Source organism: Tupaia chinensis, unplaced genomic scaffold (assembly GCF_000334495.1).
Source record: "Tupaia chinensis unplaced genomic scaffold, TupChi_1.0 Scaffold000382_1, whole genome shotgun sequence".
Taxonomy (NCBI): domain Eukaryota; kingdom Metazoa; phylum Chordata; class Mammalia; order Scandentia; family Tupaiidae; genus Tupaia; species Tupaia belangeri.
Window position 1 is genome coordinate 662,697 of NW_006159884.1, and position 26,014 is coordinate 688,710.

A 26,014-nucleotide genomic window follows, 5' to 3' on the forward strand; every position below is an offset into this window, starting at 1 on the left:
TTTAAAAATATATATATATGTGATTTGAATAGGATTAATACTTTTGAAGTCTAGTTTATTTTACCTTCTAACAGTACATATTTAGAAATATTGACTACCCTGAGAGTTCGCTCCTTTTTTAAAGTAGTGTACGGTCAACATCTGAAGTTCGATTTTATTTATTACATAGATATATTTTTCCTTCTACAGAATTGGGTTGCAGGTTTTAATTTGTATATAGTCTGAGAAAATGAGTTTGGGTTTAAACCTTATGACTCGTATGATAACTGCAGGCATGGCAAAGTGTGAGATTCAAGAACCAATCCCACACATACAGTAGGAACAGGACAATAAAGGGTTACCAGTGATTTACGGTAAGGGGAAAGAATTAACCATGTAGATGTTGAAGTCATATCCTGACCAAAGGAGGAAGTGGCAGGTCACTGGGCCCAAACTTATCTGATGCTGTACATCACAGCCAGCACTCTGCTGACTGTTTCCAGTTGTTTCTGTAACAGCAGAAAGTACGCTTCTCAGCAGTAGTCTGAATTCAAAATGCTGAAGCGAAAACCATCCAATGTTTCAGAGAAGGAGAAACATCAAAAGCCAAAGGTAAGATAATTTTGCACATACACTAAAAAAACAACCTTTACTAGAACACACACAGTCACTTGTGTACACTTGGTTCTTATCTGTCAGTCATAAAATAATTCAAGCATAGGGTTGCATGCTCCACAGCAAATATGGAAAACACTGAATTGTCAAGTGAGATTATACCTGACAATGACTGTTTCTGTAATTTTGTCCTCTTGTGCATATTTGATGATTTATATCTCACTGGGTTTGAGCTCTTCACATCCTCATCTCCATGGAAATTAGTTTGGTGGCTTCTAAGAGGTTGATACTATGAGAACTTCTTGCACATTTTTAATGACTATGAAGTTGTCACTATCTACTGAAGTCTATTCAGTTTTATCTCTTAACAGTTTAGTTCTTCTTAATATAATTATGAGGAGGTTGTAAAGTGTGGATTTTTGGTAAATATATATGTTCATTTTGGAAGTTAATATATGAGAGATTGTTGTAGAGATGTATCTTTTTTACTTTCTATCTTTAACTAGATTCAGTATTGGGCTATTTTTTGAGAAGCATCAAAACTTCATAAATTGGTAGATGTGACAAATTAGTCATTTGTGGGCTGTTATTCTATTCTTTGTCTTGATAATAATTGCCACTTAAAACAAAGTAGGATGTGGGATAACAAAACTTAGATTCCATTGTAAAACTAAATTAGATCCATTAATAATATAAAATAAACTATTACTTGTAAAATATTATGTATATTTCTTAAATTTCTTAGGTAAATAGAATTTTCAATGTTATTGTGAAAAAACTACAGCTGAATATGGAAGACATTTTTTATTTTTTATTTTTGGAGAGGTTTTTGCTATAGGGCGTGTGTGCATGCCAGAAAGACAGAGACAGAGACAGAAAGCAAGAAATCACCCCTCAGGGGGGATGGCCATGCTGCAATCCATTCTCTTCCATTTTCCTCTCAGAATCTTGGGCACGCACACAGACGTGCCTGGTGTGAGTTTTAGCTACCAGGTCCGGGACTCAAACCGCAGTCGACTACATGGGAGTTCAGTGACATAGTCATTATGTTAACTGCTGGTCCCAACAGAAGACTTTTTTAAGGGACTGATTTATTGTCTGTTTTCAGTCTTTGTCAGACACCCTTTTCAGAGAAATGGGTTAGAAATTGATTGTGACCTTTTCAGTTGATGTGGCTTTGACCAGTCATTAATATTTTGACTCTGTAAGTTACTATGCAACTTCTCTGAAGGAAACTAAAATTAAAGTAGTTTCAATCTTTGGAAACTACTTTATCAGTATGAATTATTTTTTGACACAATGACCTGATAGACTTAATGATTATCAGTATGAATTATTTTTTGACACAATGACCTGATAATGAATAAATAAGCATCTTCAGCTAAAAATACAACTTGATAACATATCATGATTTTTATCTTTTTCATAATTAAAAAAAGGCAAGATAATTTTTTTGGAGAGTTTTTTTTTTTCTGTAGGGCATGTGCACTCACTCGAGAGACAGAGATAGACAGAGAGATAGAAAGTGAGAAATCATCCTCCAGGGGGAAAGGCCATGCTGCAGTCCCTTCTCATTCATATACTCTCTGGATTTTGAGCACTTGCACACACGTGCCCAACATGAGTTTCAAGCTACTGAGTCCCGGATTCAATCTGTAGTTGGCCACATGGGAGTTCAGCACCTTAACCACTACACCACCTGCTGGCCCCTCAAGATAATATATTCTAGGGACTCATAGTTGGCGGAACTGCTTGCTATTTGCTGGACTCCCATGTAGTGGACTGCGGTTTGAGTTCCGGACCTGGTGGCGTGCGTGCCCAAGATCCTGAGAGGATAATGGGGGAGAAGGGATTGCGGCATGGCCATCCCCGGGGAAGGGGAGAAGGGGGGGTGATTTCTTGCTTTATGTGTCTCTGTTTCGCTCTTTCTGGCTAGCACATGCGTACTATAGCAAAAACCTCTCAAAAAAAGGATAATATATTCTAAAGCGTATATAAAAACATTTTTAAAGTATTAATTATAATTCTACGTATGATAAATTTTCATATGAAACTTAACTGATTAAATTCAGCAAATATTCAGTTGGCAATAGGATCACTAAAACTATGAAGCAGAGGTTTTCATCAATGTATTTAAAATCTAAAGGTAAAGTATCATGAAAGGACTATTGTGTAGTGAGACACATATTTATAACATTGAATTATTTCCAAAGTGCCACTGTAGTCTATCATATTTTTCTTTGTAAACATGTGTCATGACTTTTCCGACAACCCAAAAATTTCTCTTAATAGCAGGGACAACTATAATACAAGTAGAGTATTGTTCTTATTGGTTTCCTTAGTCATAAAGTTAAAAATATATTTATTGTAAAAGATCAGTGAATAAAACATATCACAGGAAATAGTCATACTGCAATTATATTACCTTGCAGATTAATTCCCTTTTTTTCTTAGATTGTTTCATTACATACGAATTTAAAAATGATATGTGAAGATATATGCTTCCAGAGCCACTAAGTGGATCCTTTCCTTTTAATATGGAGGTGATATTATCTCCAGTTTTTGTAATTATGCCTTAGAAACAACTCCTCTCTCCCTCTTAATTCACATTTTATTAGATAATTTTGTGTGTATATTTTATAGATACAGAGCAGAATCCGTAAGGCGTGACACAGATACATGCTATGATGGTCTCTACAAATGGACAGTAGAGTGAAGAGTCTAAAACCCTCCCTCTACTGTAAGGGAGCATAGGTCTCGTGTATAGAAAAACAGAATAGAACAATGTAAAAAATGGTCTAAAGTATAGGGACTCACTGTCTACACTCATTACATATCAGTTGATAGTTTACGTGGCTTGATGTGGAAATATACTGTACTATACTTGCAAAATTTATGAAAGGGATTATTTTTTACCATAAATTCTCAAGTAGATAAAAAAAATGATAATATTACAAATGAGGCAAATATTATTTAATTATCTAGTTCACATTAACTCCCATGGATTACATTTCAGGTGACCTCATACCCAAATCAAATGTAATCCATATTATGTCAAATGATACCTTAAATAAAAGATATGAAACTTTTCACTTAAAAAGGAAATGAATGGAGAAAGTCTTTGTTAGTATTTTCAAATAGTTGCAATAAAGTTCAAAAAATTCATGGATATAATATGCAGTAAAAGATTTTGTAAAAGTCCTCTATCCAAAATAATTTTTCTTTTTTTTTGTATTTGTGAAACTTGTCAATAAACATGCTCATGAATAACAAAAATCAAAACACATGTCAAAATACAGTTTCACTGTCTGTAATTATATCATTAATATTACCTCTCTTTCACCCTAATATCTTTGTCTTTCTATTTTTGGTATGGCTTCTTCCTTTTGAATAGCTCATAAACATAAACAAGGCCAATGGCAGTCAGATTTATTATAAGTTAATCACTACATAGAATGAGAGGCATGAGAAAAACTAGAAAATCATTGGAAGGTGCTGGAATGTTAATAAAGTCTAACAAGTTTAATATGTAGCTAAAAACTCCCTATGGTGCAAAGGGAAATTCCAAATTCAGAAATTTGGTGAATAGTGATTAAGTATTCTACATTTAGGTTAATTAAAAGATAACCTTGGCTCAGCCTTGCTGGAGCATACTGCCAAGGCATTGTACTCTGCAAACTGGGACCATATGGAGACCTGTGTTTGAGTCCCTGTCCAACGGAAAGGGGGACAGTGAGAAAGAAGGGGCATGCACCTGTAATCTCAGTAATTTGGGAAACCAAGTCAGGAAAATCACAGGCTCAGGCTGGCCTGAACAACATAGTGAAATCCTGTCTGAATAAAAGTTGATGGTGTGGAGGTTAAGACAGCTGCCAATTGGATGGTTCAAGTCCCAGACCTGGGAGCCTAAAAAATACTCAGGGTGCATGTGTATATGTGTCCATACTCCTGACACAAGGAAGAAATAGAGGGGAAGGATTTTCCATGGGGCATGCTTACTCACTTTTTCTAGCTCTCTCTCTCTCTTCAGTGAGTGTACGGGCTGTTTGTAAAGTTAAACGATCTGGGTATGATGGCTTGTGCCTGTAGTCCAGCTACAAGACTAAGGCAGGTTCTCACAGTAGAGTGAGAACCTGTCTTTGCAAAGTTCTGTACCTTCCTTATTAGATTTTATTTTTACCTTCTTACCACCAGTGTTCATTACTCATAGTGATTTTCTTTCTCTTTTAAAGAATTATTTATTTTATTTTATTTTGCTTATTTATTTATTTATTATTTTAATTTGAGAGAGAGAGAGAGAAAGCCACCAGGTCTGGGACTTGAACCACATTTACCATGTGGGAGTCCAGTGCCTTAACTACCACACCATCTGTCAGTCCCATTGATATTGATTTAAAAAAAAAAAAAAGAAAGAAAGTCTAAGATTCAGATTTGATGAGATATTATCACAGTATACAAATGCTTTAATTATAGGACATGACAATTTTTTGTCTGCTTTTTCCAACTAAAATGTTTTATTTTATTTTCTGTATTTATTGTGAATTTACTACAGTTGATGTGCTTAGAATTTTGTGTACACTAATTTATTTAATATTTTTAACAACACAGAGAGCCTAACTCTTATTTAACCTCATAAATAAAGAACTTAAGGCATAAAGGTGAATTACCTTCACTATAGATGGATGAAAAATAAAGCTGTGATGTGAAATACACATGTCAACTTGCAATACTTCTATTCTTAATTATCATACTTAATTATATACTTACAAGCAATTAGGCTATAGGTATTGTCTTTCTGTATTAACTCTCAGCTAAATTTTAAGAGACCAGACAGACCAGGTCTTTGAGATTCTCCATGAATTGGAAAGGGATTTAGAAGTCTTCCATTCTCATCTCTGATTAAATACAGAAAGTCCACCTAAGAAACCACTCCAGTTGTCCATTCAAGTTTCAATACTGTTGATTGAAAAACAGTGGTTATATTAATAATCAAATATTCAAATTATCCAGAGTAATCATGACCTAATATTGGAATATCAATATAACATGTTGGAAGGAACTTCAAAAATTTAATGGATAATGTGTATTGCAGAAAAACTATGCATGTGGGCCAGCAGGTAGCAAGGTGGTTAAGGTAAAGGACTTTCCCATGGCTGACCATGGTTCAAGTCCTGGACTCGGTGGCTCGAAATCATGCAGGGCATGTGTGCACATGTGGCCAAAGTCCCAAGAGGAGAATGGAGAAGAAGGGATTGCAGCATGGCCATTCCCCAGGGGGTGATTTCTCACTTTCCTTCTGTTTTTCTCTGTCTCTCTCCAGTGATCCCAAATGACCTATGGCAAAAACATAAACAACAACAAAAAGCTGTGCATGATTCTGAATTTTCTTGCCCTCAAAATTAACTCACACTTGAATTCCATTTTTCCAAGGACTTTTCAAAGTCCTCTCATATCTTCCTTCTGTAGCTGGCCAACAGCATTAACGTAGTAACCTCTCAGTGAATGTTTGAAAGTGAATGCAGTTTCTCAAGTCTACAGTATGCAGCTTTGTTCAAGTATGGATGCCCGGCAGCCCAGCAGCGTTGTGTACTTTCACTTTCCTTCGTAGCAAGTCTGTTGGTGTGTAGGAAAGAAAGTTTGTATGTTTGTAAATACAACTGTAATTCATTTTTAAGTTTTATTTTAAGAAGTACTCCACTATACCAGATGATACACAAGGATTTCTAAAGAGGACATTTATGTAACAGTAGGTTTTTGTTTCAGGTTAGAAAATGGTAAAAACATTGAAAGTACAAAAGGGATACACCACACAAATGAAACTTGGTAACTGTAATTAGAACAATTTAGTTTTAACTTAGCTGGGATTAATAGTGTGTGCTAATAAATTTTAACGAAGCTTTTCTTTGAGTGAAGAAGATTCAAGTACCACTGTTTGAAATAAGGGAAACATTGGAATAATGGCAGTTCTGGAAATAGCTATTTTTTAAAACATTCTTTTTAATCTAAAGTGCATACAAATGAGACACCATTAGTGTCACAGATGCTAATTTTCACTAGCAGTGACTGAAGTGGCATTCTTTCCCATTTGCATTTGATCCTAGCAATGATGTGAGCTGATGAGTTGATTATGAGCTGTTTTCACTGCACTGCCCGCTGTGCAAATTTATGCTCCTAGACAAGGATGACACGTAGTTGTAGCATTAAAGAGCTTTCTTCAGTGATTTTTGTCTAGAGCCTTTAAGATTTATTTTAACTCTTATCTAACCAGGTTTAGGGAGGAGAAGTATCTGTGTGTCCTGGTACTTACTAGAGGCCAACAGTTGTGCAAAGTGCTCATTTCCGTTATTCTTTAAAATCCTCTTGAATGCTCTACGAGATAAACATTGTATATTTTCCTCAATTTACAGGGAAGAAAATAGTCCTTTAGATGTGAAATATTTCGCCCAAGGTATCATAGCTAGTAAAAAAGAAAATGCTTTGGACATTTTTGTTTCTTAGCAAAAGAACTACTTTCTATTGTTCCTTCATCTGGGGTATAATTTTCAGAATTTAATTTAGATGAATTCAGTTGAATGTTGGACTTTTCAAATAAGGTAATCAGGAATAAGATAAATGATTGATACACCCTTTTCCCATTTAAAAAATGGTGGCTACAAATAAATGTTTGGTTTTACTTTTGGTTATTACCTACTTCACCTCCAAAAAATACAAAAGTAAATTTTAAAAAAAGATCTTTCAATAGGCTCTCCTCATTTATATACTTATTTAGTGTTTATGTTAAGGAGTGCCTCACTTAGCAACATGGGAGTCCAGCAATGTAACCATCATGCCATCTGTTGGACCCAGGGTATGTATTTTTCAGTAGATGTCCTGCAACACGGCACTAGAATCATATAATTCTATTGATACCCAAAGCATGCATTAGATAAGCCCCAGAAAGTGACAAGACACTTACACAATATAAATCTAGAGGAATCATTGTTATTTATTCTGAAAACTATTATGGGTATACAATAAAGCAGAAATTTATAAGCAAAATATGTAGTTTCATGTGATTGCAAACTCTTCTTGTAGTAAATACTGAATGGCTGCAAGAAGACAAAGACTGAGAAAGAAGATTTCCTATGCCAGAAACCTGGTAATAAGTCCTAACAGTCATTAAACAAGTCAGTAGTAAAGTGAGAAGTGGCTATATCGAAAGATTTGGCAAAGTGACAGGGTTTAGTTTATAGGTATGTGTTTAATTTGGCTTTTGTGCTTCAAATAAATTGAGAGTGAGGGTGAAAGCAGGGAAATTGGCTAGGAAGCTATTGATGAAACTAAGTAAGAGATAATTGTGGCTCATACAAAGCTGGCATGTAGAATTGAATGCTGAGAAAAGTTTATATTTGGGTTCTATTTTTACATAGTATATCCATTGGGACATGTATGCTAAAGGTGGAAAACAGAAAGGCTACCACTACCCTGGTACCATTCTTATCTTCTAGTTGCTGTTCTAATGCCATCGCTCACAGCCATCAGAAACGCATCCCAAAATTGATGTGCTACTTCTCAACGTCTTCTGCTTTTCTTGAAAATGCAATTTTTATTCTAATTTTTATGGCACCTTAAATTACAAGAACTAGTAACTTGCCCATTTATTCATGTTTAATTGATTAAAAGAGATAAATAATTTTTAGCCTTGCACAATTCTCTCCAAACAAACACTAATTCATGTCAGCTTTTCCTTTTTATGGAGTAGGAAACTATAATCAGGTTTCATCCCAAGCAAGTAGCAAAAGGTTTGGAATTTAAGCAAATTGACTGTAATTGGAAAGTGTTCAGACAACATGTAGAAAGTACAAAACGCAAATGGCTGAGAGAAGTGAAGGAAGCGTAGGCTCCCCTTTGTTTGAAAATTTGGGTCTAGGAAGAGCATAAAGTCAGCATCTTGACTACCAATGCACTAGACTTGTTGAAAATCCATTTAATCAAGCACTTATCTCTTTAATCTTTCCTTACTTGGCCTTGGAGACAAATGACTTCATTATCCCTGAAGATCCTGGGTTTGTTTTTTTTTTTTAATTGAATCAAGTCCATACTCTACATATCTAAGTTTTCAAATTTAGCAATTACCAACATGATCCATTTCTCTTCGTCCCTAGTGTTAAGAATTTAGGTGAACTTGTAGAAATAAAACATTCTTTTTGGCTTCTTAGTAAAGAACAAAAACATCCTCCATTAGGAATTGATTAATACGAATAGACGTTTTTAAGCTGTCTCTGATGGTAGATGAAGTGCTTCTTGTATACATAGAGTCATTTGTCACCAAGGCTGGTTAGGTCCCCTTCCTCCCCTTGCCTAGTTCGTATTGGTTTGACAGGGCTACCATAACAAAGTATGGATGGTTTAAACAAGAGAAATTCAGTTTCTCAAAATTCTGGAGATGGCCATTCCAAGATGAAGGTGCTGGAAATGTTGGTTTCCACTGAGGGCTGTAGAGGAGGATCTGTTCCAGGCCTCTCTTTTTGGCTTGCCAATCATGGCCCTCTTTCTGCCTCTTCTTTCCACATGTGTGCCCCGGATGACTCTCTCTGTGTATCCTAGTGTTATCTCATAAGGACACCAGAAGAATTGGATCAGAACCCATGCTAATGGCTACATTTTTAACCGACTTATCTCTTTAAAGGTATTTCCAAGTACAGTCACATACTAACATACTAGGAGTTAGGGTTCAACACATGAATTTTGGGAGAATATAATTCAGTCCATAACATAGTCAATGAGCTCCTAGTGAGCGTGAGGATCTGATTTCCAGCTGCTTCTTCCCTTCCATTTCACCGCCACTTCACTTCCAGTTAGTTAGTGCCCTGAGTCTGCAACCTCACATTTGACCTGTGCTTACCCCTGAACTGCCACCCTTTTACATGTATTCTCCAGTATTTTTTTCCTCATTCTTGCCTTTCTCCTATTCACTCACACCTCTGCTATCTCTCACAAGGTCTCCACTAAAAATCATTGAAAAACTATTAAAAGTAAAATATCTGCTCTACCCCCTTGATGTATGTTTTCTGGCTATATATTAAAATTATGTTGGGGGAGCAGCCATTGGTGTGATGGCTAAAGCACTGGACTCCCACATGGTCAATTGAGGTTCAAGCCCTGGGCTTGGTGGCTTGAAAATCATGCCAGGTTCTTGTGTGTGCACACCCAAAATCTCAAGAGGAGAATGAAGGAGAAGGAATTGTAGCATAGCCATCTCTCCTAGGGGTGATTTCTCACTTTCCCTTTCTCTATCTGTCTCTCTCTCTCCAGCAAGTACACATGCCCTATCACACACACAAACACACACCTTAAATAAAATTTTACATGGGGTACTTTTCAAAAATATCTATGTCTAGGCACCAGCAGATGGTGTAATGGTTATGTTGTTGGACTCCCAAAAAGTTGACTGAGGTTTGAGTCCTGGACCCAGTGGCTTAAATATCATGTGGTGCACATGTGCGTGCATGCCCAAAATCCCGAGGAGAATGGAGAAAAAGGAATTGCAGCATAGCTAAACCCCCCTAGGGGGTTTTACCCCTAAGGGAGTAATTTCTCGCCTTCTCTTTGTCTCTCTCTCTATCTCTCTGGTGAGCACATGCACCCTATAGCAAAAATTTCTCTAAAAAATATGCCTATGTCTGGGTCCCACTAACTAGTCTGGATTAGTTGGTCTAGTGAAGTCTAAGTTACCTATGCTCTGACTACTCTTATACTTTTCTGTCTGTGCTTCCTTTAGCCTATAATGCCTCTGTACATTTTTTCCAACTCATGAACTCCTACATGTTTGAATACCTAGCTGAACAATTGCCCCATTCCCAGCCCTCTGAGAAAGCCTCAACCAATTACTCCAAGTCTGGAAGAGCAGCAAGCAACATTGACTAAATCGTATAAACCTGAGTTTACAGGTTTTATTTTGTATTTACTAGACAGGGAACTTTAAACATTTTATTAAACCTCTTTTGAGCCTCAATGTGGTAATCTGGAAAAGGGGAAGTGTGAAAGTATGTTATACTGGGCTGATGTGAGAATTAAGTTAACTATTGGGTCATTGGAAAAGTCATGGCTTTTTCTCTGTTTTTCTATGTAAAAAATGCATCATGACTTTTTGAAAGACCCAATGTTATATGTCAGCTTTCTAGCCCATAATGGATGCGTGCTTAGTAATCTCTCCCTCCTTTTTATTTTTGTGGTGCTTTTTCTATACTTCTATTGTTTTTCTTATCACAATTTATTTATTTCAATAGGTCTCCCCATCTAGATTTACCATAAAGAACAGAGCAGTGTCTAATTTATATTAGTAACTTTTATCCATGAGATTTTTTTTTCCTGGGGATCCAGAAGGGGTTGAGTTCAATATGTTTGACTTTCAAATTCCACATGACTTCTCTTCCACTTTGGTGACCAACGAAAACTTTTATAGCATAAAACATAGTTTCAGAGGTTTTTCAGTATACGTAAAATGAGCGTGGAATGACTAATGGATAATATTAGTCATTTAGAGAAGTGACCTACTCCAGAATATGGTGTATAAATGGGTTACTGATAAAGAGCTAAGCAATACTCACATTGAAACAAAGAAAGCATAAGAATCAGAATGTAACAAAACTAAACAATAATAAATTATTAAAATGTAATATGTCTGAATGGGGAAAAAGTGTTAGCAAAAGAGCGTTGCTTTTCTAGGAGTCTAGAAATGTGTGGCAGGACAGAGGTACATTGCTTCCTTGACAAAACTATGCAGCACAGCTGAAGCAAATAATCCCATTCGTTACAGGTTGGCAGACTCATCCACTTATGAGATACGTACTTCAGGTTATTACAACGAAGTTGATACCACCTAGTTGATTTTACTGTGGCTCTTCTACACTACCCAAACAAACTCTAGCAATGATCTGACATCCCACATAGTGTTTCTTCCAAAGGAGACAATTCTTTAATCAGTCAACAGGATATGCATTTTCTTCTTGACAGATGAATTTCTCCTAGCAAAACAATACTTGGAATTAGCATTTTTGGTACCTTATCAGTTTGGTTTATGAGTCATTCACATTGATGTTTATTTCTGCATGCTTGAAAATAAAAGTTCCTCTCCCTATTGAAGTAAGGGCTCTCTCTCTGTTGAAGTAAGGGCCTCACACAAGACAAAGAGACCTGACCAAGGTATTGGCTTCATAGAAGGACTAACCTGAGTTGCCTTTTTGAAAGACCCAATGTTATATGTCAGCTTTCTAGCCCATAATGGATGCGTGCTTAGTAATCTCTCCCTCCTTTTTATTTTTGTGGTGCTTTTTCTATACTTCTATTGTTTTTCTTATCACAATTTATTTATTTCAATAGGTCTCCCCATCTAGATTTACCATAAAGAACAGAGCAGTGTCTAATTTATATTAGTAACTTTTATCCATGAGATTTTTTTTTCCTGGGGATCCAGAAGGGGTTGAGTTCAATATGTTTGACTTTCAAATTCCACATGACTTCTCTTCCACTTTGGTGACCAACGAAAACTTTTATAGCATAAAACATAGTTTCAGAGGTTTTTCAGTATACGTAAAATGAGCGTGGAATGACTAATGGATAATATTAGTCATTTAGAGAAGTGACCTACTCCAGAATATGGTGTATAAATGGGTTACTGATAAAGAGCTAAGCAATACTCACATTGAAACAAAGAAAGCATAAGAATCAGAATGTAACAAAACTAAACAATAATAAATTATTAAAATGTAATATGTCTGAATGGGGAAAAAGTGTTAGCAAAAGAGCGTTGCTTTTCTAGGAGTCTAGAAATGTGTGGCAGGACAGAGGTACATTGCTTCCTTGACAAAACTATGCAGCACAGCTGAAGCAAATAATCCCATTCGTTACAGGTTGGCAGACTCATCCACTTATGAGATACGTACTTCAGGTTATTACAACGAAGTTGATACCACCTAGTTGATTTTACTGTGGCTCTTCTACACTACCCAAACAAACTCTAGCAATGATCTGACATCCCACATAGTGTTTCTTCCAAAGGAGACAATTCTTTAATCAGTCAACAGGATATGCATTTTCTTCTTGACAGATGAATTTCTCCTAGCAAAACAATACTTGGAATTAGCATTTTTGGTACCTTATCAGTTTGGTTTATGAGTCATTCACATTGATGTTTATTTCTGCATGCTTGAAAATAAAAGTTCCTCTCCCTATTGAAGTAAGGGCTCTCTCTCTGTTGAAGTAAGGGCCTCACACAAGACAAAGAGACCTGACCAAGGTATTGGCTTCATAGAAGGACTAACCTGAGTTGCCATCTGTCCTCACATCCATATACCTTTTTTCACACAAATAAAATCAAGTAAATAATGTTTATTTTCTATTTTTTTATAATTTTCATAGTTTATAATTTTTATAGTGTTATAATTTTCATAGTTTTATTCCTGGAATAAGATTTCTGACAGACTAATCTTATATCAAATTATATTTTACAATATATAATGGCATGATAGCCTTGATATTTAGCTTAAAAATGCAAATTGAAATTTTCTGGTTTTTAAGAAATATTTTGCAGTGTTACAACTATGCAGCTGATTTTTTAAATTAAGCAAAATATGTAATTAGATATATAAATTTTATAATACTATGGTTACATATTTTCTTTATATTGTCAGTTATTATATAGCCATCATCTATGTCTTTTGTTTATTGATATATTTAGTTTCATTTGCTTAAGACATCTACAATTTCAAACTACTTTCAGATATCAATTTCTCCCTGTAATTATTTAGCAACTTAAAGCAGCAATTATCAATGAAACAGATGTTTATAATTTTAGAAATACAGTTCCTTTAAAGATAAATGTTCTACAATTGCCAGACATTACATGACCAGTCAAGAATTATCACAAACTGAGTCCATTTCTACCACTATTATTACATTTTAACATGGTTACCAACCCTTCAATTAAATGAAATAGTCATATAACCATATCCAAATTTGCTGAAAGGGAATAAATATAATTGACCAGGAGAAAGTTATATAACTCAATAATCTTTTCCGAATATCCTAACAGGAACCTACTACTATTTTTTTTTTTCAACCATTCTCTTCATGTTTGGGATTACATACCGTATATTTGCCACACATAAACATGTCTGTTCTTACTAAGAAAAAAACCTTTAACTTCCTAAGCCCAGTGGCAGCGGGCGCTGCCTGAGATGGGAATGTTTATAAGCTTTATGATATTAACTGCAGCACTCAACCTCAGGTGGCATAAAGCATGCAAAAAAGAACTTTCTGTCAGTTTTATTATTTCTACAAAGGTTCCCCTTGAAGCAGAAGAGTGACCTTGCTCTGCTGAGCTGACATATGCCACTGGATTAATGGTCGAGCTCTGCTGGAGGGAAGCTCACGGAAACATTCCAACTTCAGAAGCTGGGCTGGCGGTGACCATTAATCAGGGGGACCAAAATCATGCATCAAACATACTCATTTAAAAGTAGTAAAAATGACTTAAAAAAACACTTTTTGGGGAATTAGCTTATTGTTTGTCATTACTTGTGTTCAAGGAGATCACTGCATGACTAAAATATCCCTCTGGGAGACCTTTAGAAAGGTTACTGTGTACCCAGGGACCAGGTGCATTCTGAAGGCATTTAAGACTAATGGAACAGGAAGTTTTGGTTCCAGGGAATCTGATGGGAAAGTTTATTCAATAGATTCTATTTTCCCAACTTAATGTTCATGCCTCTATTTAACCATGATGTCAAAGTGTTGGGAACTATGAATGTTTGCCTCTTTCTGATCATTTTGTTTTCTCTTTTAAAGTTTATTTATTTATTTTGTCTGAGAGTGTGAGAAAGACAGGCAAACCAATAGGGCCTTCATGCCATTATGCAACCGCAGCTTTGGCCAGCATGACTCACAGGCATGCGCATGTGTGCCCAGGGTGACAGGGAGGCCTCTGGGCATGAACTCAGGACATTCCCATGTGTCTTCAGCATCACAGAGTGTCACAGTATTGCAGCTGCACCACCAGTGCTGGACAAATTATTTTATTTGATTTTTAAAACCAGAGTAACTGGATTTAGAATTTGTGCTATAGGTAATATTAAAGATCATAATAAATGAAGAAAACTGCTATTTTAGGAGAATCACTTTGAAATATTGATCATAAAAAACTTTAGTACATTAAATATAATCTTAAATATCAAATTTATTCTGATTTTCTTAGTAAGTGCCTTATTTTTCTATATATTCTGGTTATTGAGGAAATCATATCACATGTATTATGTATAGTATCATTAATCTAAAAGACAAACTTTTAGAAGTATGAAAGGGAAATTGTGTCTTTTGAATTTTTGTCATCAAAGGAGTTTTTTAAACAAGAGTAACCTGTTTTCCACTAAGTTTAATAGAACAATCTCTTTCAAGATTTTAAATGTAAGTCTTTTTTCTTTTCAATAATAACAGAGGAAAAGTCTTAAACGTTTTTCATTAGCTAACATGATGAAAGAATGTGCGGTACAAAATACTTTTTAACATATTTAATAATTGAATAGGTTGACTAAGCCTTTAGATTCTTAAAAAAATTCCTTAACAAGTTTCCCAGTCATTGCTAGCTAATGAAAGAATGTGCGGTACAAAATACACATGTGCTTGCTAACAAATTTAAAAGAAACAAAATTTAAAACATATAGCTGCCAGGGGGTGTATGTGCTCACCAGAGACAGAGAAAGACAGAGAGGGAGAGAAAACACCCCCAATTGGCATGATGACCTCAATCCCTTCTCCTCCATTTCTCCATCCTATAGAAGTTTGGACACACACACATACACACATGCTTGGCATGTTTCTCAAGCCACTAGAACTTGAGAGAGATGAGGGTGGGTGGATGGGTGGGGGAGTGAGAAAGCACCCTCCAGGGGTAATGTCCATACTACAAGTCCTTCTCCTTCTCAGGGTTTTGCATGCATGCACACCCTGTGTGTTTTTCAAGCCCTCAGGTCCAGAGCTCAAACTGCATAGTCAGCCATGTGATGTCCAACTGCCTTAATCACCACACCATCAGTTGGTCCTAATAATTGTTTCAAATAGAAAAAAATCAAATATGCACACAGCAGAGAGTTAATTTCTAACTTTATGGAGGAAAATAGGTACTATATTTTTTAAATGGAAATTTGAATTGCCCAGCCCTGGTACTTCTCTCCTTATATCAAGTTTCTGGAAAACAAAATTAATAATGTGAAATTTGCTCAGGGGAATTATTTATCTCAGAGTAGGGATGGCAAATGCATGAAACATATGTTACCTGTAAGTCCTCATTCCTCTGCCGATCACCTTCCCCAGAACACCCAATATTGTCTAAAATCATTTAAAAACAGTAAGTCATGACCTCTTTAAGTCTAAGCCTGAGAGTGGCTTCAGAGCCCTTCTCAACACAGCTTTCCATGAAGCTTTTTTATTTTTATTTTTTTAGAGGTTTTTGCTATAGGATGCGTGTGCTTGCCAGAAAGACAGAGAGAGACAGAGAGACAGAAAGTGAGAAATCGGCCCCCATGGGGGATGGCCATGCCACAGTTCCTTCTCCTCCTTCTCCTCTCGGGATCTTGGGCACACGCGCACACGCATCCGGCTTGAGTTTAAGCCACCGGGTCTGGGACTCAAACCATGGTCGACTACATGGGAGTCCAGTGACATAACCATTACACCATCTGCTGGTCCCCTCTATGAAGCTTTTAACAAGCTATCCAGACTGGTACAGAAATTGAAAACTTCTTGCAATTTTGGGTGAAAGATATTATATGCAGATAATAGGAAATCCTAGAGAAAATCCTGCATCAAATGCAAAACACATTGTATTTTGTATTTGGTGCAAGTGTTGTGACCAAATGATCATGTTCACTAGAGAAAATGCCTTTCCCCTCTGAAAGTTGGGGAGATGCTTAGCTCAATAATCTAGTGGTTAAACCCTGTGAATTAAAAAGCTGAGTCTCAGACCTGGCAGCTTGCTTTATCACTTTCCCTTTCTCTCCCTCTCTCTCTCTCTGGTCATATTAAAAAGTAATAATAATAATAAATTGAATACTTGTTTTTTTTTTTAAAGTCAGATTCTACATATCTAACTGCAGTTCAAATCCTGGCCCCAGTAGCTTGAAAAACACACCAGTCACATGTCCATGCAAGCCCAACATAATGGAATGAAGAAATGGAGAAAAAAATATTCAGCATGAACATTCCCCACAGAGAGGCAGGGGGTGCTTTCTCTTTCTCTCTCTGCTTCATGCGTGTGTACGTGTACAAATGCACACAAGTGTATGCGCTTTCTGGTCCAAAAAAAAAAAAAAAAGGATTTGGAGACAGTTACATTAGAAACTAGAAACATTTTTGTCACCCAGCGATCTTTTCCTATATACAGTGTATGTTCCACCATCTGTTTGTTACTTTATCATAATTTTAGCAATCCCATCTTTGGATTTGGTGATTTCTAATGTGTCTGTCAGTCAACAAGTAAACAAATCTCTTAGAGTAATTAATTCTTGAAGCTGGTGAAGCAAATTGAAATTGTATTGATTACAGATCATTTAACTTCCAAAATCTGTGATAATCTTAAAGTGCCATCCTTAGACTAACTATAAATATAGAAGTATAAGCAAATGCATACAAAATGCCTTTCATGTACTAAGTAATCAATACGAATCTGTATTTGTAAATGAATGACTATAAATTTCCTAGTTGACACCTCTTATACCTTTCATTCATTTTGTGTTGATATAATCTGCTTATGGGCATTGCATCTATGTTTGTGTACCTTTCATTCGAACATGGCTTTATTTAGCTCATAGGGATTGAAATGATTTGGTTGATGGTTCCAGTAGAATATAAATTTTTCCAGGACAGATTCTTGCCTCATTCATACAGGCAGCCTCTACCTCGAGTACAAGTTTAGCCACAGAAGCCACTGAATCTATTTATGTTGAATTGCATGGTGCATACCTTATGGTCTTTACTTAAACATCACTAAATCATTTTCGTTGGCTGAATATGCAATTAGGTTATAATTTGCTTTTATGTAACTGTGAAATGTATAATTATTGATGTTGACCATGAAGAGTAATGTAGGACTGAGGTTTTCTCCAAACCTCACAACTGTAGAATTTTTTTTTTTATTGCATAGCACTATAAGCATTTCAGAGCAAGAGCAATCAATGTGCACTAAAATAATATCAATAAATGGTTTCATTGGAAAGGGCAAATTTATTCTACCCTTGAAGAATGGACTGGGTCTGAGTAGGCAGAAGGAGAAAAGACCTTCCTAGACGGTCACAGAACGAGCATCAGCTTAGAGACCTATATGAGTACATCCATACTAGCCAGCAAGACTCTCAGATACTAAGAGGCAGTCATGAATGAGCTCCATACTGAGCTTTAGCTTTATTTTGTTGAAGAGTTACTTAAATACTCTGGGGCTCAGTTCTTCTTATCTATAAACTGGGAAAATTAATACCTAACTCATAGGTGAATTGTGTTTACTTACTATAAACAAATTGCTTGGCATGAAGATTGGCACATAGCAAGCTCACAGGAACATCCCCGCAATATGAACAAACTTTACATTTTAAGAAAAAGAATACAATATTGAGACGTGGTACTTCAGAAAAATTAGTCTAGCATATGCTATTAGATGATTGGAGGCCCAAGAATTTGGTGACAAACGAGGTAGAGGTTGTTGCATTGTCTTAAGAATTAGCACACAGATCTGAGTAGGAGTAATAGGAAAAAAAATACCTGAAATAAAGATTTGGAGAAAGAATTGAGCAGCTGTAGAGGCTAAAAGAGTGTATATTTATTGTCCATTATATTTTGCAATATGCGTTCAAGCTCCCCAAAGAGAGCCAAAGAGAGCCGTGAGCAGATACAAGTTTCCAACAGAGCTGGTGAAGGCTTCAGAGGCGGCGTCAAAACTGATCTCTAAGGGCAGTAGGACACAGCCCAGAGAGCCTTGTATTGGTATGCCTGCCTTTCAGCACAAAGGCAGGCAGAGAACAACTGTGGGGAAGGTAGAGCAGCTATGATGTGGATTCCCTGAAGAAATTGACAATGACAAGAAAGTGGTAGTATAATGAAAGAATTCTAGGAGGATCAAGAGAGATCATTTAGCACATGCATTCATGAGTTTGCAGTTAGAAAAGGAGAGAGAAAGAGAAGGAACAGAATGTGAGCAATGCAATAAAAAGATAGAGTGGACCAAACTGAAGCTTTGTAGTCGGAACACAAGAAGCTGAACAGTTCAGGGTAACATGATCATGGCCACATTAAAGCTTTTCATTCTTTTTATTCTACAGAATTTTTAAAGAATTGGTGATATCAAATGACTAAACCTTTGCCACATTATGCTGTTCATTATGTTTAAAAGAATAAACATATTAAAATATTAAAGTAAAACTCCTTTCAACTGAAACAAAATATCAAATCATCTTTTCTACTTAATTGCTAAAATTATTATATGACTTACAGTTTATAGATTCATGGAAACAAAGAGATATCATGTATTATGTAGCAGTACATTTTAAATTTTGAGTCTTCTTTACCACTCATTACACTGTTTTATTTCAGTAAGTGGATTGATAGGAATGACCGTCTTTATAGGTTACGGATCATTCTGCACTGCTGTTGTTTGAGTGTCTTTCCTTTGGGTAGTTTCAATTTGCAGAAAATATTTCTAGTGCTACTTTAACTTCTGAAAGTAAAGCTTTAGCATGGAAATTCTGACAAAACTTTTAAAAGTATGGCGAAATCATAAGCTACACTTCCTTTATTTATTTTGCAGATAGAAAAGATACCGAACCAAAGATACGGAGTACACAAGTTTTTGTTAAGATGTACATTGATGATATTTAAAACAGTGATACAAGGGGACTTAAAAACCTTATGTACAAATGGAACTAAAGTGGGAGTTTATTTTGATGCAAATGCAAGAATAGGTTTTTTATAATACACATTTTCCATGAACTTTTTCAAGCCCACGACCCTCCCTACACCACTCCCTTTATTCAAGGTTAAAACATCAGTGTCGAAGGCAAGGTTTCACAGCTATGGTTGTCTTTTAGCCTTCAGTTCCCTGACGCCCCACACGAATGTCTTCTGTAGGCACCACATGACAGTGTAATTATTTAACACTGAGGCAATCCTAACAGATTATTTTAAGTGAGTTAAATTTGTTTCACACTATTCAAAAAGATCTCGGCACCTGAATTAGTTAGAACAATTAAATCCTCGAATGCCTTTGGATACAGGCTGACAAGCTGATTGAGATTTAGCATATTATTATAAAAGAATATTCATACAAGGATGTACTGAAACAGAATTCTGATCTTCAAGAGTATCTTATTAACCAACGCTCTAACTGCAATATTTAGAAGATGTGAGAACTCTCTGGCAGAGTGTGTGTAATTTTTAATTTGCCAGTTTATTTCAAAATACTCAGATGTCTGACTCATATGCAAATTTTTTATTTCAAATAGATGGAAACTTTTCCACCAGTGCTTTACTCAAATATTAAGTCATGCTGGAAATAAGATTTTATTTGAAGACCCCCACCCCCCAAATTAGTGGCTGATTAAGAAAAAAATAATGAGTTTTTCTATTTTAGGTCAAAAACTTGATTACATTTCTTAAAAGATATTCTTTAATTCTCCCTTATGTTGGTGAACGAAACTTTGTCATTGTTTGGAGAAGCCTATTTAGTTCTATTTGTATTAAGCTAACTTTGTCATACTTTTCATCTAGCTCAGACTTCAAGCTTGTTTGAGCGTAGATAGAATCAAAATTCTGTGATGGAATGGCAAGGTGGAGAGCACATCAGGCTTGGAAATTTTAATTAAGGATTTCTTTCTTGCAATTTCTTATTCTTCAATTATTGAGAAGGATTAGATGATGTTTAAGAACCCTGCCCATTTGAAATCTGTTCTACTAGCTTTTTTTTGAAGTATATATTGAATTATCATATTATCATATTTCATAATCTATTCCACTTGTTTCCATGAAGTCTTAGGTCTGTGAACCAATGTATCCAATCATTCCTCCCCATTCTCCACAGAGGCTCAATATCTACCACTACTCTGCTTCTACTCTTTCTAGTCCTTTAGTTTCTACTGAGTGGGAATACTCAGTATTTGTCAACCAGGGACATACGGTATTTGTCTTTCATAACCTGATTTATTTCACTCAGCATTATATTAATATCTTCTAGGTGCATCCTTTTTGTCTTGAATGACAGAAATTCATTATTCTTTATGGATGAATAGTATTTCATTGAATATATATGGGCCACTTTTAAATGGAGATGGTGAATATGTGTATAGCCTTGATTTAATTATTACACACAATAGGCATGTTTTTTTTAAAAAATACTGGAGCCAGCAGGTAGTACAGTGGTTAAGGTGCTGGATTCCCACATGGTCCAACCATGGTTCAAGTACCAGACCTGATGGCTCAAAAAATCACGCTGGGTACATGTGCATGTGTGCCCAAAATCCCAAGAGGAGACTGAAGCAGAGGGGATTGTTGTGTAGCCATCCTCCCCTGCTGGTGATTTCTCACCTTCCCTATCTCTCTGTCTCTATCCCTGGTGAGTACACGTGCAAAAAAATCTAAATTAATAAGTAAAATAAAATTTTAAAAAATGAACTTGGGACCAGCTGGTGGCATCACAGTTAAGGTGGCTGCATCCTACATGTTGTGCGGATCAAGTCTCAAACACAGAAGTTTATAAAACACACCAGGTGCACGTATATGCCTGCCCAAATTCTTAAGAGGAGAATGGAGGAGAAGGGATTAGAGTATGGCCAGAATCCCAAGGGGATGGTTTCTCACTTTATCTCTCCCTTTTTATGTTTCTCCTAGGTTGGCACATACACTCAACAGCAAATTAAAGGGAAAAAAAAAAGTATATATGCAGTGAATATATGTAACAGCTGTATGTAAATCATAAATGACATTCTATAGTAATTTTAATAGTTAAGCAAAACTAGAGTAACAGAAAAAGAATTATTTTTCAAGTTTTTAATTGTACTTACTGCATTATGTAGGAGTACATGTACACAAATGTGTTCACCACTATTTTGTGGAAGTCAGGTAAACTATGGAAGAAGGTAATATGTACCATGTTATCACAGATATTCTTCAAAAAGACAATTTAAAGACGCAAACACACATACATATATCAGAAAATCTGTTTAGCTAAAATAAACTTAGAAAATAATTTTCTCCTTCAATATCTGTATTTCCAAATCTAAACAATATTTGGTATTTTATAAAATTGGCATTTTTAGCAAAGTTATGAGACCATTAATTCTTTATAGTTAATCCTTTAGTCACTATATAGGTATATTTCTTTTTTTAAATTTTGCTATAGGGCACATGCACTGGCTGGAAAGAAACACAGAAGAGAGAGGGAGAGAGAGAAAGAGAGGGAGCGAGTCAGAGAGAGAGAGAAGGAAAGTGAGAAAGCACCTCTAATGTCCTTCATTCTCTTAGGATTTGGGGCATACACATATACTTACCCAATGCACTTCTTAAGCTGCCAAGCGTGGGACTCAAACCACACAGGCAGTTGACCATTTGGGATCCAGCTACCTCAACCACCACACCGCTGGTCTGGTCTGGTATATTTCTTTTTTTTTTTTTTAACTGAACAATTTATTATGAGCAAGTTTAAGCATATGTAAAAATGGAGAATAGTATGACCTGCCCCATATATCCACTACTCAGGTAATCATTACATAACAATACTTCCTGAATATCATCAAATACCTAGTCATTTGTAAAATGTCCCTTGTCATCTGTCAACAATTTTGAGTATAGTGGTTTATTTGTGGGTTTGTGGATTGTACTTGGTTGATGTGACTTTTCAAGGCTCTTGGTTTGTGCTTTCTCCCTCCTCTATAATTTCTTTCTGTTGATTCGTTGAATAAACCAGGTTGTCTGTCTTGTAGTTTTTCACCTGGATGTTTTTCTGCTTGACTGCGTCTTGGTGACATTTAATGTGCTCGCTCCTCTATCTCTGTATTTCCGTAATCTAGAAGTTAGGTACAGAAACTGTATTTGGTTACATGCCTTCCTTCCTTTCTCTGGTCTTCTCTTGCCTTCCTGCCTTCCTTTTTACCTTTAGAATATGTCGTTAGTGATATTAGGCACTTCCACCACAAAGCATATTCTTGTTTCTCTTTCTTTGTGATTTTTAGTGACCATTCATAATGATTGCCTGGAGATCCAATATTGCATTAACGGGTCACAAAATTGTAATTTTTTAATTTCACTATTCTTCATTGATTAGCTAAAATATGCAAATATATAGAGTAATTTTCTTTCATTCGTTACTCTAAGATAAATTTTATATAGGAAAAGCAAGTTAAATATTTAAGTTTTTCCCTTTATTTATGAGTTTTCAGAATCTAACTGTGACATTTCTCAAGGTAAGCACTGATTTTTTTCTTTTTAGTATCATTATAAATATACAAATTTGTCATATAAGATATATTTCAATATATTGCAATTATTATTCATTTTTTCCTTTAATGTGCCATAGGGTACATGCATTCACCAGAGAGAGAGAGTACCCCTTGGGGGTAAGGCCACACCACAGTCCTTTCTCCTCCATTCTCTTCTCGAGCTTTTGGGCATGCGTGCATATGCACTTGGCATGTTTCTCAAGCTGCCAGGTGCAATCAGCCATGTGGTACTCATCCTCCTTAACCACCATGCCATCTACTGGCTCTGCAGTTGTTATTCTTGATGCTAACGTTTGCCAATTTGGGGATATAATATACTACAGTAAGAGTATTTCAGTATGACCCCTGAGTTGTTTTGAAAACTTGTTTTATAATATGACAAGATGACCAGTTTCTTCTTGTATATTTTCTATACCAATTCTCAAAGGAGACCTAGTTCTATCTAGGGGAAATGTACTTAGGGTCCATTATCTGGGTACTGAAAATACCACAATTCTGGATAATCATTGTTCTAGACCTTGTCTGTAGGTAGAGCTAGGAAGTATATATGTACTTTTTAAGAGAAAAACATTTTAAACTATCACTGATGTTTTCAATTGAGATTTAAGATTTCAGGGGTTTAATAACTTTAATTTATATTTGTATTAATTTTTTGTACACTAAAAATCTTGATTCCAAATGTCATCATTACTGATTTTGATTGTCATTATATATATATATATATGTGTGTGTGTGTGTGTGTGTGTGTGTGTGTGTAACAACATAATGAAAACAGGTTAAAGTTTAGTTTAAGATTACTTTTTGTCTTTGGGGTTATATTTCTATTAAGAGTGTATGAAGCCAAATTATTGTGTTTTAAAAGTCTCTCAGCATCATTCCTGTCTCTTAAGCTATGAAATTAGGTTGAATTTGTTTCTTTTTGACTTGGGATTTTAGGAATTTAAAAATTTTATTTATAAATATATAAAACATTTATATGGTTTTGAAGTTAAATCTGTGAGACAAGGTATATTCAGAGAATTCTGTTTTCTCTCCTGTCCACTTCACTTTAGTTTGCCTCATATCTTTAGGAAATAAAATACATATTTGCCTCTATTAAAACACACAAATGGGCCAGCCCACAGCATGTTGTTTAAAGTGGCTGGATTCCCATGTAGCTGACCATGCAGGTGGAGTTCAGATCCAATAGCTTAAGAAACATGCTGGGCACATGTATGTACATTCACGAAATCTTTAAAGGAGGGAGAAATGTGAGAGAAGGAATTCAGACCAGTCCCCATTTAAGGTACTGTCTTACTTTCTCCTTCTCACTCTCTCTGTCCTCTGTCTCTCTATCTCTCTCTCTCGGACAAGAACACAGGCCCTCTGTTCCATTAAAATAGAACACACACACACACATTTCCATGCTTAGGTAAATGGTAGCCTATTGAGTGTACTTTTCCCCATTATTTATTTGTCATTCACATAATATCCTACAGATTATTCCACTGCCTTTAAAAAGATATAGTTTAATTTTTTAAGCTGCATATACTTCTATTGTGTGCATTTGCTACTCATGTAGTATTCAAGCAGTACCCGCTCAATAAATATTGATGATTACTGCTTTTTGATCATCTAAAACTGCCACAATGAATTTGAGGATGTAAACAAACTCATAGCCAAGTGTATCACTGGTATAGATGTCCAGAAATGGAATTCCTAGCACAAAGGCAAACACAAGTGTAATTTTGCTAAATGTTACCAAATATTTCTCCTAAAGTGTGACATTTTGCAAGTGCACTGCCAATTGCTTAAGGAAAGACTGTAGTCAATTATATAAAGTACAGTTGAAGACTGAATAGGATCTAATGTCAATGAAAACAAAGGATTAGCAAAGATATGAATTGCATTTTTATTTAAGCTACTTTTCTTGTTGATATTTGTCTATACAATACTTCTGTGCTGATGGGAATTTATGTCACAAGATAATATTTGCTAAGTCTAATTCACTCCAGTTGTACAATGCAAAAGTATTAGGATTCAAACATATTTTCTTTTATTAAGGACTATTATCTAGAAAGCAAGTTTTACTTCCATATATGATTCACCTTTTTATTAAAAAACTTCCCAAGAGTAGAAATTGTGGATTTGTTCATTGTTCGTAACTCACGGTGGACATTAGCCACTTTTCATGATAAGCCATAACCTATACATTATGAAGCCATCTTAGAATGTCACTAACTTTTAGACTAGAGAGTAATAAAAAAATTTAAATGTCCTTTTAAAGACTTAGATTTGCTTCTTAAGTGTGTCTTAGCATGGATTGACATGGCTTAAAGCTGTAGCATGATTAGCAATAAGATGACTGACAAAACCCAAAGTAATAGTTCAGTACCTTAAACCACTATTCCTAAATATACCTTTCTTTATTGATATAGCGGGGGGGGGGAATTAATTTTAAAAGGTGGTGACTATTGATTACTTAATGGAAGAAGATAGTGTAGAGAAATGCTGAAGTGAGTCTATTCTGTGCCCTCCTGTGAAACAGGACCCATTATCCAGTAGTGGAAATCATGTCATAACTCTCATTAATATTTAACAGACAGGAGGCAGGCTGAATGTAGGCTACAAAATTACCCTAGGCATGGACTGCAAGAGGCCATAAGAATGTTTTAAGTATAGAAAACAGTAATAGACTTTCCTGTGCTCAGATTGTTTATAAGAAGGACAATAATAGACTCAGTTCCCCTCTGTGATCTCAGCAATGATGGCCCGATGGAAATGTCTACTAGGCAAGTTGGAGTGATTAATGCTCTAGGAAGTCACTCCAGGTTAGCGAGCACTGCACGAAAAGACTACAGTTTCCACTGTGGTTCTCAATTTCAGCCCTTCTCTTCCTCTCCTCTCCCACAAGCTGGAAGGGCTTGTTC

The 26,014-nt window shown here is 35.7% G+C and overlaps 1 protein-coding gene across 1 annotated transcript in view; it reads left to right on the top strand.

The window, feature by feature from the left end:
• The first annotated feature begins 421 nt into the window (after nt 1-421).
• SAMSN1 (SAM domain, SH3 domain and nuclear localization signals 1) overlaps nt 422-26,014 on the top strand; it is a 59,087-nt gene continuing 33,494 nt past the window's right edge. The window contains exon 1 of the mRNA XM_006153587.3: nt 422-591. Coding sequence (XP_006153649.2) covers nt 535-591 — 57 coding nt within the window. The 5' untranslated portion in view covers nt 422-534. The remainder of the gene's footprint in view (nt 592-26,014) is intronic.